General features: G+C 39.7%; 2 protein-coding genes across 7 annotated transcripts in view; both read right to left on the bottom strand.

The window, feature by feature from the left end:
* Positions 1-35: 35 nt before the first annotated feature.
* Positions 36-2,617, bottom strand: tnnt2d (troponin T2d, cardiac). Of its 2 annotated transcripts, none has more exons than XM_085462297.1 (9): positions 2,538-2,617; positions 2,395-2,452; positions 2,199-2,315; positions 2,021-2,098; positions 1,819-1,929; positions 1,290-1,402; positions 1,055-1,145; positions 770-807; positions 36-241 (listed from the first exon to the last, which is right to left on the bottom strand). In XM_085462297.1, the coding sequence occupies exons 2-9, from the start codon at positions 2,446-2,448 to the stop codon at positions 199-201; spliced, it is 645 nt and encodes a 214-aa protein (XP_085318423.1). In that variant the 5' UTR covers positions 2,449-2,452; positions 2,538-2,617; the 3' UTR covers positions 36-198. The 2 variants fall into 2 exon arrangements, with proteins under 2 accessions (XP_085318423.1, XP_085318424.1); XM_085462298.1 differs by having other exon boundaries at positions 1,290-1,399; positions 2,538-2,616.
* Positions 2,618-4,026: 1,409 nt separating this feature from the next.
* The window catches only part of cald1b (caldesmon 1b), a 32,371-nt gene continuing 18,317 nt past the window's right edge, over positions 4,027-18,080 (bottom strand). For 2 of the 5 annotated variants that reach the window (XM_085462289.1, XM_085462288.1), the window contains exons 11-17: positions 17,704-17,747; positions 17,527-17,605; positions 16,312-16,443; positions 16,071-16,238; positions 14,403-14,474; positions 12,850-12,881; positions 4,027-5,942 (exon numbers count right to left, since the gene is read on the bottom strand). In XM_085462289.1, coding sequence (XP_085318415.1) covers positions 12,852-12,881; positions 14,403-14,474; positions 16,071-16,238; positions 16,312-16,443; positions 17,527-17,605; positions 17,704-17,747 — 525 coding nt within the window. In that variant the 3' untranslated portion in view covers positions 4,027-5,942; positions 12,850-12,851. Of the gene's footprint in view, positions 5,943-12,849; positions 12,882-14,402; positions 14,475-15,005; positions 15,075-16,070; positions 16,239-16,311; positions 16,444-17,526; positions 17,606-17,703; positions 17,748-18,080 lie in introns of those variants that run through there. The other 3 variants (XM_085462290.1, XM_085462291.1, XM_085462292.1) reach the window with 3 other exon arrangements.

Raw genomic sequence — 18,080 nt, 5'->3', positions numbered from 1 at the left:
ACATTTGCTGTTCAGTGTGAATTTTTGTGTAAGAGTTATTATAGTGGACAGATTTACACAGAAACACTTGTTTTGTACTTTTATGACCATAGCAACTGACACATAACCTTACACAATAGAAGAATGAACACATGGACAATAGACACCAGGGTCCATCGCTGGTGTCACCGTTTGCCTCGACTCTATCTTGTAGCAGCTTTATCTCACACGGCCCATCTTGCCTTTTCCACGACCTTTGGCACTGAAAAGGTTCAGGATACCAATGAGTTTAATAAACACGGATATCATATAGTTTCATTATTTAGCAATTCGACATGCCATTACCCAGGGTACAGATGTTAAAGACGGAAATACAAAGACTGTGGGAGTCATGAGATGATGTGGAAATGATTAAGTTGGTAATATTTTAAGTGCAGAAATTTTAACCGCAAACATTTAAGGCTTTTGACTTCATGGGGGTATGCTGTCAAGCTGCATGCTGTTTGTTTAACAGAAAATAAATTCAAACTATAAGAACAGGGTACGTGATGTGTTTTTCTAATAATGTCACAGATGATAGATTTCTCGAGTATCCGCTGAGCTGAGTGACACTGTTTTTTAGAACATAATACACTCATAACTGCGGTCTCTGATCTATTTTCTGATTGTGAGTGGTGAAATCGTATCTTAGAAAAGTGTGAAATGGAGAAACAGAAGCTTTATGTAAGACAAGAAACCTTAGAAGGTCATCAAAATAGGAAGAGATCCAGCGGGGGAGCTGTGTGCTTACCTCTGGTGATCCTGAACACGAGAGAGAAGCAGGTTGATCTGCAACGGCACATAAACATCTCCTCAGTGTTTCGAAATAAAAAGGCTGATAATCTTACACAACGGGGTCTAACGTGAATCGTGAAACTAGCAAACCACACCAACAAATATCAATAAATGATAAATGCAGGATGGTTGCCTTCAGGTGTTTCTCGTGCTGTTGGTCATAAATACACTCAATGTTCTATTTTGTCTTTTTAAATAATGACAGTAATATCACAGAACGGATTAATAGTTCATGACTTACATCATATTTCTGTCTTTTGAGTTTCTCACTGAGGTCGAACTTCTCAGCCTCCAGCCCCATGAGTGACTCCCACAGTTCTTTGGCTTTATCCCTAAAGTAGAAATTCATACCAAAAACGTATCAAATTACCTGTTACTATTAAATATGTTGCAGTATTAACACGAGTTATGTGGCCAATATTTAGAAACATAATGAACTATGAATACTGAAGAAGCCCTGCATAGTGTTGTCATACTTGAGTTTATCCTCGCTCAGGTGATCAACGCTAAGAGGTTTCTTGCGTTCAGCCAGTATCTTCTTCTTCTTCTCTCTCTCAGTTGTTTTCTTGCCTCTTCTGGTGTCACTCTGCTTAACATAACATAAAGAATGAGCATGAATCCGCCTCAACATTCTCTATGTATTATTATTATTAACTTATTTTAAACTGCATTCCAGCATATGTACAAGTAATCCTGAAGTCTTCAGAGAGCTGGGAATGCTCAGTTTCAGACATTGTTTTCCACCTTCAAGGCTTCTGTTTATCAAAGACAGCCAATCAAAAGAGAGAGCTTAATGGGAGAAGAGTCGTAAAGGTGGAGTAGATAAAACCAGCTTTGTGGGTAAACTGAGGGGCCCAGTACTTTTAACTGTAAATCATGCAAAGCTACTGCAGTTGGAGCATCACAGTGGACTATCCACTCAGGTGATCCATTCTTATTAAGTCAAGCAAGCAGATGTCTGCTTCATACTATTCTAATTCTGTCATTCACAGGAAACTGAGAGACCTTCTGTCCACCACCGTACTGCTGAGACATGTTTGAGAGGGCCTTCTTCTTCTTTGCGTCCTCATCCATCTTCTTCCTTTGTTCCTCCTGCTCCTTACGCTCCTTCTCCTCCTGCATGCAGCACAAGCCAATCATTCAATACTGTTTTAGCTGCAGGTGGAATAATAAACAGTAGACTGAAGGTGTAAATCCACGTCCGTACCGCAAGTCTGTTCTGTCTCTCCTTTTCTCTCTCCGCCCTGATCCTTTGCTGCTCGGCTCTCTCAGAACGACGCTTCTCCTAAAAAAACAACAACAACCAAGAAACACACAAAGGTGCGCGCAGTCACGGTGAACTTCAGCCGGGTACAGACACTGTGACTGCTCTGCAACCAACTCACAATTCTATTAACGAGGGCAATGAGTTCTTCTTCCTCTTTCTTCCTCTGGACGAAGTGAGCCTCGATCAGAGACTGCAGCTCAGCTAGATCCTTCTCCTGACGTTTCCTGTAGATATCCTGCGTCAAAAAACCAAACATTGTGAGAAATGTGTCTGGTCAGTTTCAAACAGAGAGACGTTTGATGAGGCTGACTCACATCAAAGTCCACCTTTTCACCATCAGGGATCTTCGGGGCCGAAATGTTTGCCATAAACCTGCAGGTGTGAACAGTTTATCGTTGAATGATTCGTCCTAAGTGAGGTTTAAACTGCTCAACGTAAGGGAAGTTAAGAAACGTACTTAGGCTTGGTCTTTGAGTCATCTTGTGCTGATGACCAGGAGCACACATGATTAGTAAACTGGGAATGAAATCAGGTGTATAAAATAATGGGTAGATGCAATTTTCTTACCATCTTCTTCCCTGGAAGAGAGCAGAAACATTGCCACAATTAAAAATGTCCTCTTAATTACACAATAAAGAAATGTTGCACTCATAATAACATGAAGATAAAAAAAAAGTGTAAAATTGATCACATACTGAACCTCCCCGACTTCTTCTGTGTCAGACATTTTGTTAAGGGTGAGCTCTGCAAAATGGACACCCTATTAGCCTATATTTACACCAACAACTATTTCTGATCATTAAGCAGCATAGTAGATCCTGAGATAGCAACCGTTCACACAGTTTACAATGAGGGTCAGCGTTGGATCAGATATCATAGCCTGGCCAGAGTTGAAGATGTCTATTCTGATCTTTAACTGGACAACAGCAGCAACACAATAACTGGAAAACACTCCTACTCAATATGCCCAAATAAAACACTTCTGTATGCGTATTTAAAGGGTACACACATAGTTATTCAACTAAATGTGATCAAAGTCCTGTCACAAGTTTGAAATTACTGACGACAACTATAAAAAAGTGTTTTATTACTGTGCAGATGGTGATGCTGTAGGCAGAACGGCTTCAAATGTAAAGTTAATATCTCCAGTTAAGTTTGAAGTAAAACATTGAAATTCTACTCATGTATAGAATGTGTTATTGTCTACTTATTATTATCTGCTTATTATTCTGCCAATAACAAGTTTTTATTATAACAAAATGTAAAAGTAAGCAAAAATGATGAATTTATCAATAGTGTCTGTGTGCGTACATGTTCAAGCTGCTGTACAGTCACAGAAGATGTTATAAAGATGCCATGGAGACAGTTTTGTTGGATTTGTAATGTGGCTTAAAAAGATTTCAGCATGCTGCGAAAACAATCCAAGACCAGATTTCATTCAGTGATAAACTAACTGATCGATTAATTCAGTTCAATATTTAAGGTTAAACAAGATTTATTTGGTAACATTTCCCCACACAGAGCATGCGTGCCCTTACCTGTGACCCAGACAGAGGAGCTCAGAGGCGAGCGACAGACTCCAGCTCCTTGAACTTAACAAACAGGTTAAGCATCAAGGATACATAGTCCAGCCCTTCTGACTCATGTGATTGCAACACCCTATGGCTGATCAGTCTATTGTTAGAGAGCTGGACATTACAGACACACAAGGAACTAGATACTAACACACACACACACACACACACACACACACACACACACACACACACACACACACACACACACACACACACACACACACACTCATACGTGCTACATGTTTTGCAGGTAGATTCCTGCCTCGTCACCCTCCACTGTGTTTTCAACACACCATAATTTCACAAATGGTTACAAATGACAGCATTTCCTTTCATTGGTTAAAATTAAAACAGAACCAGAACTTTTTTTCCTCCATTTTTTTTTATTGCTGAAGCCATACATACAATATTTGTAAACAACTCAAACAAGGCAATCAATAAAAAAAATGCTGAAAGTGTCACAATACATTTAGGCAGAATTGAACGTATGTGCACTGCTGACAGGAGCACCGGGTTACATTCACTGTTAATTACAGGCTTTTTTTAAACAGAGTGCATGTTGCGATTGTCTTGCAGGTCTCTAATGTTTCTGCAACGCATAAAAAGCTGAAGTAGGTGGCATGTAAATGCACAATAGATAAGCAAAGCAGCCAGACTATAACCTGTTTGTTGAATACAATAAGATTTGTTCACTGAACTGTTGTTACAGTAGATACTTGCATACACAAGTATTCATAGACTTTTTTTTGCAAAAAAAAAAAAGCCATAACAGTAACAAAGCTGGATGTTATTCGTGAAAATGTTTCACGCAGCTGTAGCAGGCCTAGGCAGGATGTGCCAGTGTTAACTTATGATTTGAGGTGTGGATCCTTGTGTGTTTTTTAATTAGAATTTTAATAAGAGCGCCTTTATCAAGGCTTATCGGCTTTCTAACTATTATCGTGCATCATCCATTTTGGAGTTGTAAATTTGACTAAATGACGAGTGAATGAACTAAGAGCCAGTTGCCTTTTGAAGTTAATCACGAGGTGAGTGATCAGATAGTCTGTGTTTTCTCTGTGTGCTCTTCATACTACATCCGAAGAGTCACACTGATGCCATGCTCACAATAGGAATAGAAACTACAATGTTCAGCAGGTAAAAATATTTATCACGTCTTCCATTTTTAGTGAGTACGTTTGCATGACAAGGTATTTAAAAATGAGTAACAGAACATGAATGTCTAATAGATTAATCCATCCAGTAGACCAGGGGTTGGGGAATCCAGGCCTCAAGGGCCGGTATCTTGAAGGTTTTAGAAAACCTGTAGGACACTGGCCCTTGAGGCCTGGCGTTCCCCACCCCTACATAGATGTTGATATATTTCTCTCTTGAAGAGCTGAATCACTCGGATAGTTTTGCCATCCTTTGCGAACATCAAAGTCATTCATTTAATGGTTTATTTATGAGTGTTTGTGCACAACTTATTATTGTTAAAAAAATATTAAAAACTTTTATCAAAATTGTAAACATTAGCCAAAGAGATTTCTTTATTGCTTCACAACCACAGACTTGTTAATTACGTCTAACTGATCTATATTAAGTACATGCAAAGGCCTTATTAAATACGTCAGAAACCCTTTATGATGGATGCCTTAGTAGAAACTAAAACCTACAAAACAAGTAAATTATATACAAGCTTTTCATCCAATATCCAGCTGTGGAGTACAGTATACTTTCTATGGAATCAAAACCATAACTTTCATCACAAAAAGCAGTGTGCATGTATCACTATAAAGCAAGAATACTAATTACTGGGTATAAGCTATATGACATAATGTCAAAGCCCAAATGCACCATATGAATTATAGACCTGCTAATGAGAGCTGAAAGCAAAATAACTTGCAGAATGCTTGAATGAAAAATAGTGACAGCAACAGCTAATGGACAGTTTTAGTTTACTACTGAGTATTAACCATGTAAAAACAATTAGAAAGTGTTATATTCTTTTAAATTACTTATAGTCACATATCAAGTCAAGCCATCATCTTTTCATTTTTGATGAAACTCTTGAAGCATGGCTAAGTCAAAATAGGTGGCAGTGCAAAGGTACTGATACTGTAAAGCTAGAGCTGGAAGACTTTGACACAGGAATCCCATTATGTCATTCCCTTCTCCCTCATTGTGATGCGAACCTCATGCAAAATACGGGCGTGCTGAAGGGGAACAGGTGTGAACGTAGAGCAGCAGAAGTGTGAGTTTGAACAGGTGTAACTGGGATGTCAATGGTTAGGGTCTCACTCCTGCTATAAAAGAAACAGAAAGACATTAAAGATCAGTTTCTCATTGTGTCCATTGCTGATAAAGTCACTGTTAGAGTAAGGTGAGACACCACAGGTGAATATGTGAATATAAACAGAACAGATATCACCTTGATAAAATCCCACAATATTATTTACATTACATACAAAAATTTACTATTTCTTCTGCAAGTTTCTAAAATTTTATCGAAATAGACAACAATGTGCATAATAACCAATAACCAATATATAAATCTGAACAATGAATAAATTCCAAATGTTGTAAATTTTATTTTGTTGGTACAAAAATCTTCTTTGATGTTGGAAATCTACTTTTATCCCTTAATGAATAAAAAAATATTTTAAAATAGAGAAAAGTAGAAAAAATGCCATGTTTTTAAGGTATAAACTATTTTATATATATCAGCCTCTAAATGGTATTAAAACAAACTTTAGTAAAATCATTGAGATTACAAAACTAAAAAATGCTTTTCTTGTTTCCAACACCACGCTTCATGCTTACACTGTACTGAAGTAACGGTGCACGAGTCACGGTCATAATCGTTATTTTCGTATACTCTGCCTTAGTGGTGTGTTTTATAGAGCAACCTGAAGCAATTTCTACAATGCTGTGAAAAAGTATTTGCCCCTTTCAGATTTCTTCTTTTTTCTTTTATTTTCTTTTTTGCATATTGTCACATTTACATCTTTCAGATCCTCAATCGAACAATTTTTTTACACTTTTTTTGGAAAGCTGTGTTCACTTTAGCTTGCCACACTTAGGCCTGATTCTTGGCAGATCTGTTAAGTCAATCAAACAGAACCTGTCAACAACCTTCCACAAAATGAAGGAGCCTAAAAGATCTTAAAGAAAGAAAGAAACTTAAAAACAATGAGAAACAAAGTCACTGACATCTATCAGTCTGGAAATGCTTACAAAGCCATTTCTAAGGCTTTGGGACTCCAGTGAACCATGACGAAGGCCTTTATCCACAAATGGAGAAACCTTGGAGCAGTGATAAACCTTCCCAGGGGTGATCGTCCACGAAAATTACTCTGAGAATGCATCTACAAGTCATCCAGGAGGTCACAAAAGAACCCAGAACACTATCTAAAGAACAGAAGACTTTACTCGTTAGATTAAGGTCATGATTCAACAATACAGAGTTCCAAGGAGAAAACCACTGCTGACCAAAAAGAACACAAAAGCTCGCCTCACATTTGCCAAAAAACATCTTGATGACATTTGGGAAAATATTCTGTGGACTGAATAGACAAAGGTTGAACTTTTTGGAAGGTTTGAGTCCTATTACATCTGGCATAAAACTAACACAGCATTTCATAAACAGATCATACCAGCGGATCATACTTCAGGACCTTGACGAACCATAAATTCTGCTGTCTAGCAGAAATCCTGAAGGAGAATGTCAGGCCATAAGTTCATGGCCTGAAGCTCAAGCTCACTTAAGTTATGCAATAAGACAATGATAAGAAACACACCACCAAGTCCACCTCTGAATTGCCCCCCAAAATAAAAATACAAACAAAATGAAGGTTTTGAGTAGTCTGGACTTAAATCAGATTGAGATGCTTTGGCATTATCTTAAGCAGGCCGTTTCCATCCAGTGTGGCTGAACTAAAACGATTCTGCAAAGAGAAGTGAACCAAAACTGCTCCACAGCAATGTGAAAGACTCATTGCCAGGTATCACAAACACTTAATTGCAGTTCCTGCTGCCAGTGGTCACACAACCAATCATTAGTTTTAGGGAGCACTTACTGTTTCACACAGGTCCAGGTTGGTTTGGTTAACCTTTTCCCTTAATAAATGAAATTTTCATTTAAAAGCTGCATTTTGTATTTATGCTTATTGTTAAAATTTATTTGAATATCTGAAACATGAAAGTGTACCAAATATGCAAAAAACTAAGAAATGAAGGAGGACATACTTGGCCATGTTTGATATGGGCCTCAAACATTTTAACAGACAATTTAACAGACAATGCTTCCACAGATACAAGAGGGGAAAGCAGCTTAAAACTGATCAGTGCATATTTTCCTTCAAGTGTGTCAACTTTAAAACATAAAGATCATCAGCCACTAGCCTCAGCATCATTAATCAATGCTTTCACGACCATTGTTCTCTATAAATACAATATAATGCATGTTCAGTGCCGCTGTTGTTGTTGTTCAGAGTTAGGACACTTTGCTTTGTGACTGAAAGCTGTAACTTGGTCATTTGCCCTTTACTTCATTGCTCAGCCGTCTATTTCTGATGAAGAAGTTGGAAGGCTACAAGCAAGGAGTGCTATTTAGAGTTGAAGTTGACACTCGACAAACACTTTTCCACTCCTATTGTTCACACTTTGGCCCAAGCACTGATGCCTTCATGTCAGAAGAAACGTGATATTTGAACACGAAGAAGCAAGGCAGCTTTATTATGCCAAAGTCAATATCTTTTTCATGATTTATGTTGTAAAGTCAAACGTTTTAACTTGTCCTATGTAGCTGTGGTAGCTCATCTTAGGTTTTTATCATTAGCGCTGAGTGAATAAGCCTGGTGATCGAGCCCGATTTGCTTCTTAAATGGCTAGTAATCCTTTTCAGCAGTCAGTTGTAATGTGACAATCAAGCAGCTGCACTCTGGTATGCCTGACAGCTCTCTGACACTCCCCACGGTTCCCCAAGTCCAGGTGGAACTTGGGGAACAGCCCACAGCAAAAACATGACAGTCATCCCAGGAGTCTGGAACTTTCTTTATACTGGGAAACAAGGTCAGGGTGAGGGTTTTTTTAAATATAGATCGCAGTGCCACAGAGCTGAGCCCGTGCCCAAAAATCTCCAGCAGCAGATTTGATTTACAGTGAGCAGCTACGCTGGTAGAAAGAGAAGTTGGTGGGTAGTAGTAGTTACGAGCTCCTGCTGGGCTATAAATCAGTCAAGGCTTATTGTACTTGTCCAGTACATGTTTTGAAGAGCAGACACACTTCATCTCAAGTTTGCTTCCCCCAGGACTGACCAACATAAAGCCCTGGTTTAACATGTACGATGTTCAGCTTTGCAGTGTTAAAAGAAGTATTCACTTTGCCCGAGTGAAAGTAGAGCTAACCCCAATGTAGAGACACTAAAAATATCTCCAGCAAAAGGACTAATTTGATATTTTAGGAAATGTGTGTTGTCATTCGCCCTTTACTTTATTCTAGGCTGTCTATTTCTGATAAAGGAAGTGGTGACCTATACCACACTTAAGTTTGTAAATACAAAGCTACAGCTATGTCTGTGAAGGAAGAAAGGAAGGAAGAAAGCTACAGCTAGCAGTTGGTTTGGTTACCAAAGGGGTTCTGGTCATTGGAGACTCCATGAACAGGAAGTCACTGGATAAAGACAAATAGTCTAGAATTTAACCCACTTGAAATCACACGCAGATTTATTTTCTTTTAAAGTTTCTAATGACCTTTTAACTTTTACCAACTTGGGAGATTCTGTTATTTTAATATTATTAGACCTCAGTGCTGCTTTTGACACAGTAGATCACAGGATTCTTATCTCTTGACTGGAACAATGTGCCGGAATTAAAGGGCTTGCTTTGGAATGGTTTAAATCCTACTTATCTAATCGTACTTTCTCTGTTAGATTCAGAGACACATTGTCTCCAAAGACGACCCTTTTTTGCGGGGTCCCCCAGGGCTCTATCCTTGGTCCAGTCCTTTTTTCAATTTATATGCTCCCGTTGGGATCTATTTTTAAAAAATATGGAATTTCGTTTCACTGTTACGCAGATGATTCTCAGATTTACCTTCCACTAAAATGAAAATCTGTGAATCCTCTGAAGGGACTGTTTGATTGTCTAGAAGATGTCAAGGCATGGATGGCTCTAAATTTTCTAAATCTAAATGAACAGAAAACTGAGGTCATTGTCTTTGGTCCTTCTGACCATTATGACCATGGCCCCTTAGAAAGTGATAAAAAACCATTTGCAAGAAATTTAGGGGTGATTTTTGACAGCAATTTAACATTTCATAAACAGATAAATAATGTAGTCAAAACCAGTTTCCTTCATCTTCACCTAATTACAAAAGTTAAGCCCAGACACTTCACACCTCCTCTATTCACCCTGCTCACTCCCCCCCACCCCCAACTGCAGCATCCAATACACACTCAACACAAGGCTCCAGCCTGTCTCTCTCAACCACCCAGGTTAGGAGGGAACTGAGGAGGATTAATGGCAAGAAGGCAGCGGGTCCAGATGGCATCAGCTCGAGGGTCGTCAGGTCCTGCGCGGACCAACTGTGTGGGGTGATGGAGCACCTCTTCAACCTGAGCCTGAGGCTGGGAAGAGTCCCACAGCTCTGGAAAACCTCCTGTGTTGTACCAGTGCCAAAGACTTCACGCCCCAAGGACCTCAACAGCTACAGGCCGGTGGCTCTGACATCCCACCTGATGAAGACCCTGGAGCGGTTGGTCCTGGCTCAGCTTCGGCGCCTAATAAGCTCATCACTGGACCCACTTCAGTTTGCCTACCAGCCTGGCATTGGAGCGGATGATGCCGTCATTCACCTCCTACATCGTTCCCTCGCTCACCTGGAGACCGCTGGAAGCACTGTGAGAATCATGTTCTTTGATTTCTCCAGTGCCTTCAACACCATTCTTCCCTCGGTTCTAAAGGACAAGCTGGTGAACTCTGGAGTGGACCATCACCTCACTACCTGGATCCTGGACTACCTCACCGACCGACCACAGTATGTGAGGACTCAGGGCTGTGTGTCGGACAGGGTCGTCTGCAGTACGGGGGCCCCACAGGGAACGGTTCTGGCTCCGTTCCTCTTCACCATCTACACTGCAGACTTCTCCCACAATTCCACCCAGTGCTTCCTGCAGAAGTTCTCTGATGACTCTGCAATAGTCGGCCTCATCACTGATGGGGACGACAAGGAGTACAGAGGTCTGACCCAAGACTTTGTGGACTGGTGCCAGCTGAACTACCTCCAGATCAACGCCAGTAAAACCAAGGAACTGGTGGTAGACTTCCGCAGGCACAAGCATTCTCCACTGCAACCACTGAACATCCAAGGTATGGACATTGAGGCTGTGGACAGCTACAGGTACCTTGGTGTTCATCTGAACAATAGACTGGACTGGACTCATAACTCAGACGCCCTCTACAGGAAAGGGCAGAGCAGGCTGTACCTGCTGCGGAGACTCAGGTCGTTTGGAGTGGAGGGCCCACTCCTGAAGACCTTCTATGACTCTGTTGTGGCTTCTGCTATCTTTTATGGTGTGGTCTGCTGGGGCGGCAGCATCTCTGCTGGGGACAGGAAGAGACTGAACAGGGTGATCCGAAGGGCCAGCTCTGTTCTAGGATGCCCTCTGGACCCAGTGGAGGTGGTGAGTGACAGGAGAACGGCGGCTAAGCTGTCATCCCTGTTGGACAACGTCTCCCACCCCATGCAGCAGACTGTGACAGCACTGAGCAGCTCCTTCAGTGGGAGACTGCGGCACCCACGGTGTGGGACGGAGAGATTTCGCAGGTCTTTCCTCCCCACTGCTGTCAGACTCCATAATAAAGACTTTAACTGATCAAGCACACACATCCATACATATGCAATAATACTAAGTGCAATAATCCTTTCTGTCATCGTTGTATTTTTACTCAGTTGTATATAGTATTTGTATTTGTATTCTATTTTTATCTTATTGTATATTTATTTTATTTTATTCTACTGTATATAGTATTTTATTTTATTCTATTCTATACAGTTGTGTACTGTATTTATTCTTATTGTATTCTAATTTTTGCCTCATAACTTTTGCACTGTCCACTCCTGCTGTGACAAAACAAATTTCCCACATGTGGGACTAATAAAGGTTATCTTATCTTATCTTATCTTATCTTTCTCTGTTTCAGAGATTTTGAGAAAGCGATCCATGCCTTCATCTCATCTCGCCTCGACTTCTGTAATAGTCTCTAGTCTGGTGTCACCTCTTCATCAACTGGCCGACTGCAGCTAGCTCCTAACTGGCACACACAAGCGAGATCATATATCTCCTATACTTGCATCACTACACTGGCTGCCAGTCAGCTTTTGAATTGACTTTAAGATCTTAACACTTGTTTTTAAGTCGTTGCATAGACTAGCCCCTACATATCTTGCTGTCAAAGGAGCTTGCAAAGAAAGCCCCTACATATCTTGCTGATCTCCTAACCTGGTATTCTCCCCCAAGATCCTTGAGGTCTGCAGACCAAATGCTTTTGGTTATCCCTAGGTCCAGATTAAAACACAGAGGAGACCGGGCATTTGCTGTGACTGCCCCCAAACTTTGGAATACATTGCCTTTGATTATCAGATCCTCCCCAACACTGGATACTTTTAAAAGTCGTCTAAAGACCCGTTTTTATTCTCTGGCTTTTGATTCATCATGAGTTTGTTACTATTATTCTTTTTTATGATTTTATTCTCTTTTTATGATTTTATTCTCTTTTTATGATTTTATTCTCTTCTAAAATACTATTCTGGTTTTTTTTTATATTTATTGCCTTGTCCATGTTATTGGACAGTACTTTGGTCAACACCTGTTGTTTTAAAACTGCTATATAAATAAGTTTGAACTTTGAACTATTGTTTTTTAAATGATCGGTTGTTTGCCCTAATTTCCCATCTCTGTAAGCTAGCTAGGTGTCACTTCATATTAACTCTACCATAAGAGAGTCTATCTGTTTAGTATTTGTTAAACCTTTTCTCTGACATTAAACAAGGAACAACTATTAAACTCTTTTAGTGGTATATTATAGTTATGCACAAGTGTTACTGTATGTTAGACTATTTATTTTTACTTGTGCAATGATAAATGTTCAGTATTGAGTAAGGGTACTTAGTTACATTTGACCACTGCATACAGTCACTTCAGAAGCTTACCATTAACGAGAAAACTTGCCTCCCACAGCCACCTGTGCAAGCAGAAGGAATAAAGGAAACAAAATAAATGAGGGAAGACAAATCATCTACTGGTATTCAGGCAAATTATCATCTAAGTATTCACAGTGCTTTCTTTTTTCCATATTTTGTTCCAGATGGATCAAATTCATTTTTCACCTCAAAGTTCTTCATACAGTGCTCCATAATGAAGGTGAAGGTGAAAAAAAAAATGCTTGATACATTCTCTGACATGTATTAAAAATAAAAAAATAACATGTACATAAGGATTTACAGCCTTTGCTCAACACTTTATTGAAGCACCTTTGGCAGCAGTTACAGCTTCAAGTCTTTTTCAATATGATCTTAGAGGTTTGGGTCATAGTCCTGGTGGAAAATGAACCTTCGCCCTAGTCCAGAGTGCTTTTGTGCAGCTTATCATCAAGTACATCTCTGTAAATTGTTGCATTCATCTTTTCTCTGACCCTGACTAGTCTCCCAGTTCCTGCTGCTGAAAAACATCCAAAAGGATGATGCTGCCACCACCATGCTTCACTATAGGAATGGCACTGGCCCGGCCATGAGCACTGTCTGGTTTCCTCCAGACATTACTCTTGGCATTCAGGCCAAAGAGTTCGATCTTTGTTTCATCAGAACAGAGAATTTTGTTTGTTGTGGTCTGAAAGTCCTTCAGGTAAGCATATGGCAAACTCCAGGTGGGCTGTCATATTCCTTTTGCTGAGGATTGGCTTCCATCTTGCCACTCATACAGGCCTGATTGCTGGAGTGCTGTAGAAATAGTTGTCCTTCTGGAAGGTTCTCCTGTCTTTATCAAAGTCACCATCGAGTTCTTGGTCAAGTCGCTGACTCGGGCCATTCTACCCTAATTTCTCAGATTGGCCGGGCAGCCAACTTTACCAAGAGTCCAAAGTTCTTCATTTACAGGTGATGGAGGCCACTGTGCTCCCAGGGAGCACAGTGGCCTCCATCAGTGGCCAGAGAAATTTCTGCACTTTTCCCCACATCTGTGCTCAATGCCTTAGACTTCATGGCTTGGTTTGTGCACTGTCTAGTATGGGACCTTATATAGACAAGTGTGTGCCTTTCCAAATCATGTCAAATCAACTGAATCTACCACAGGTGAACTCCAGTTAAGTTGTAGAAAGATGTGACAGATGCTCAGGATGCATCTGAGCTCAGTTTTGAGTATTTTTATTTATTTATTATATTTTGTAATAAATTTGCAAGAATTTCAAGCAATCTTTTTTCACTTCGTCATTATGGTGTATCGTGTGTAGAACTTTGAGGTGAAACACAAATAAGACTATAACATGACAAAATGTGGAACGAGTGAATTACTGGAGCAGCCGTGTATCTTATGTTTTTACTTAAGATTCCAAATAAGTAACATCAGCTTGGAGTCACATTTTCACAAATGACCACTTTCACTCATGTATTAGGTAGACTACATCAAGAAAAACAACTATTACCACATCATTGTAAATCCTTTAAAACACTAACATTGCCCCTTCAAAGAACAGTGTCTGTGTCTTTACCTTTCCAGGCGTAGAGCCCTTCTTTGCTTCCCACATGCCACGCTTATTGCCCACATCAGCTGGTTTCACATCCTGTCACAAACAAAATGCACAAAAAGATTGTTAGCCCTGGGAAGTGCCAGAAGAAATATTTAGACCAGCTACTTAAGCAAAAAGTATAGAAAAGAAGAAGCTTTTATCCAAAGAAATTTCTCAGCAGAAAGCACAGAGGTACTATGAGTAAATTGTCTCAAATGTTCTCCTCAACCTACTTTAAATTAAATCAGATAACTGAAAGTGTGACCATTTTTATGGTGAGGAATGAGAAAAAGTAGCAATAACTTGGACTGTCTGTAAAACATTGGAGAGCTTTCCTTATCGGTCCTCTAACAGATTTGAAGGGCTTTATAGAACTGCTTTCATCCTGAGAAGACAGTGATTCCTTAGTAAAGGGTTTAAGTGACATGTTTAAGCAAAGGAGAACTAAAAACTAACATCACATGAAGTATGAAGTCATCAATGTCCAGGGAGTAAATGTACCAAATGATTTCCCTTCAATGGATGCAAATACAGTTCCCAAACATATTTATTAGGCTTCTGGTTATTACTGGTGATATTGGTGAAGTATATGCAAAACCTTTACCAGTTTGACGAGCAGACAAAAAGCAGCAGGAAAAGCTTGAGTGAGGATAGCTGAAGGAAAGAGCACAATTAAAGAGGACAGAAAGGCTGAAAAATACCACTAGCACACTAAAGACACAGTAAAGATTTAATGCTAATATCCACACATGCACCAGACTGCGGTACAGCTTCAACCCATCAGGGGGAAGTGTTACTGCAAGAGTAACAGCAAGGTTACAGAACTTCTCTGGCCAAGATATTTGATACCAAAGTTATCTTGCTCATAAATTTTGCTTAAGAACAATGTCACACGTCATCTACCAACCTTACTCCCCATGAATGTGTCTCCAGACAGTTTTTACTAGCAGCTGGTGTCTGACTTTAAGAAGAGGACACAGTGCTCACTGACTACCCTAGTACACATTTATTTATGCTATATGACCATAAAGAGAACAAATTAAATCATTAAGTTTCCATCTACTTGTTGTGACATGTCATAATATGTGATAGCTATGAATAGATATGACCCTTTCCTCCTTTTCCAAAGGACACTCAAAGTATGGACTCATCAGTAGGACTAAAACATGCATTTCAGGGAGAGTTAAATGCAAACTGAGATTTCTGTTTGAAAATACTGCAGTTTTCTGGAATATAGGATTTAAATACAAAATAAATTATGTTAAAAGGAAAGGTGTTTCATGGCTCTTCTGTTGTCTGCAATAGATAAATACTTTTTTTTGCTTCTGTACAAAGATTTCTCATGGGTTCCTGGTCAAATAAATTAATTGAAGCTTTTCCCATCATGTGTACAAGAACTCAGAGAAAGCCATGACAGCATATGCTGTTCAGTAAACTCTCCATGTGGTGCTGCTAGACTTAAGACAGCAGCACCGTCCAGCCCTGGAGTGCAGACCCAAAGGCTGCAGCCAACAAAGGACAGGCATGTTGATGTGCAAATGAGCACATCAGCATGTGCAGAATATCAAGGGATTACTCTGCTGAAGACTGGCGTCTGATTTACAATAGTGTGTGGATGTGTGATCACGGCAAGGATTTATCAGGTCTTACTGCGGGCTTTGCTGCTGCTGCTGGTGCTGGCTTTGCAGCTGCTGATGGCGCTGGTGCCGGTGCTGCTGCTGCAGGTGCTGGCGCTACTGTCTTCTCGCCTTCTGCCGGCTTTCCCGTCCAACTGTTGACACGTCCGGTCACACTTCCTTTGATACCGGCCACATCCTGCTGAAGAAACACTTTAAATATGCAATCACACACTAAACCACACTAAGCCTCTTTCTGTCTCATTCTCCGTTACCTTGTTTGCAGGTGAGGGACTTTCAGAGGTGCTGCCCACGTTGCCTTTCTCCCACATACTTTTGATGCTGCGTGTTCCCCCCGTAGGAATATCTGCCACTGGAGACTTGGGAGATTTTACATCTTTGTTTCCCTGTAAAAAGATAATAATAATAATAATGGACTGCATTTATATAGCGCTTTTCTAGGCACCCAAAGATGTATTTAGTTACATTTACATGGGCAAACACAGGAGCAAGCTCAGGGACACAAATAACAACATAGATTTAAATTTACCCAAGAACATTAATGTACTTAAGCACAATTTTAAGATAACTGTGCTTCATTTCAATTTATCAATTTTATTCTACTATTTACTGAGATAAAAAGCCTCAAAATGATGATCGGCACTTTTCAGAGCTTTGACATTAGGTCCATGTTGCAATACAAATATAACTAACTGTAACTTTTAATCATTTAGTACCAAGTGAAGAAAATACAGCTTAAAAAAAAAAAAATTTAATCTACACATATTTAATTTGAAATATACACCCTTCATATGTGTATATTTCAAATTCGCAGGCTAACATTGAACATTTTATCTGCTACATTTACTTAGATAAGATTTTAAATCTTATCTAAATTTAAATCTTGATGGCTCCTCAGTCTTAACAAATATTTACTGTCCAGCTTTTTTTTCCATTACCATTTTAGTCAGACTCACATTAGTTAAAAATAATTATTCTTTCCATCTACAACCTATATTTGGAAGTATTGCTCTGTTCTGGGACCTACCCACCCATCTATGTGCATGGAGGTGGAGAATCTTAATTGGTGTGATTAATAATACCTGTGTTTACCTTCTATTTCATATGAAATAGGTCTACTGGATGTGCTGAATGTGAGTCATTATGAACCGTGGGTTGAGCTTGACTGTGTCATCTGACTGAACTAACACTACACTTCACCTCTCAGCCTGGTTTGACCCATTAATAGAGATGAGTCGATGACACTTAACCATACATAGGATGTGAGACTTGCTCCATTTAAACCATTTACACCAGAAAAATGTGTTTCTCGTGTAGCTGATGCATCATACTCTGACTTCAAATGGACCATCTTAAGGTTGTTGCATTGGTTGCAACTTAAAAGAATATATGTTCAAATAAAACATGACTATTACTGCTACCTTTATTAAGGATGGTGATTAATATTTAACATAGAGATCAGCTCTCACCTGGATGGCAGAAGTGTATTGTTCCATTCTGTTGCCAATCTTGGAGACAATAGGAGTGTGTGACACTCTGGCTGTGGTGCTGCACAGATGAACCAGGCACTGGGCATTAGTAAAAGCCACCAACCACTTATTTATCGTTTTCTCTTGTACTGGAAAAAAATCTTTTTTGTGGCTTACCTTTTCTGGGCTGATTTACTGAGGAATTCTGCCTTCTCCCCAATCTGCACAAAACAATGTGGATTTTTACACCAAGTAGCGTTTCAAAGCCACAAATCACATTCTGCAACTCAATTCAATTCTATTTATATAGCGCCAAATCAGAAGAACAGTCAGGAAGGGGCAGCAATCTGCCATGACCGGTCAGTGCTGTGAGGTGGGGGGACACGACAAAAGACACACTCTACAAAAAAAGCTATGGTAGCGTTGCACCACAAGGTGTCATTATTTTTTTTAATCAATAGCATACAGCTTATATCAGTGGAATTAAAACCAGAACTTGATAAGGGAATGCCAAATGAACAAAAACAGTAGTCAGGAAAAAATGTTTGACCATA

This window comes from Copadichromis virginalis, linkage group LG7, assembly GCF_057382275.1.
Source record: "Copadichromis virginalis isolate Kocher_CV1m ecotype Utaka linkage group LG7, C_Virginalis_male_GT1.1, whole genome shotgun sequence".
Lineage (NCBI taxonomy): Eukaryota > Metazoa > Chordata > Actinopteri > Cichliformes > Cichlidae > Copadichromis > Copadichromis virginalis.
This window is presented reverse-complemented; position numbering and strand designations above follow the sequence as displayed.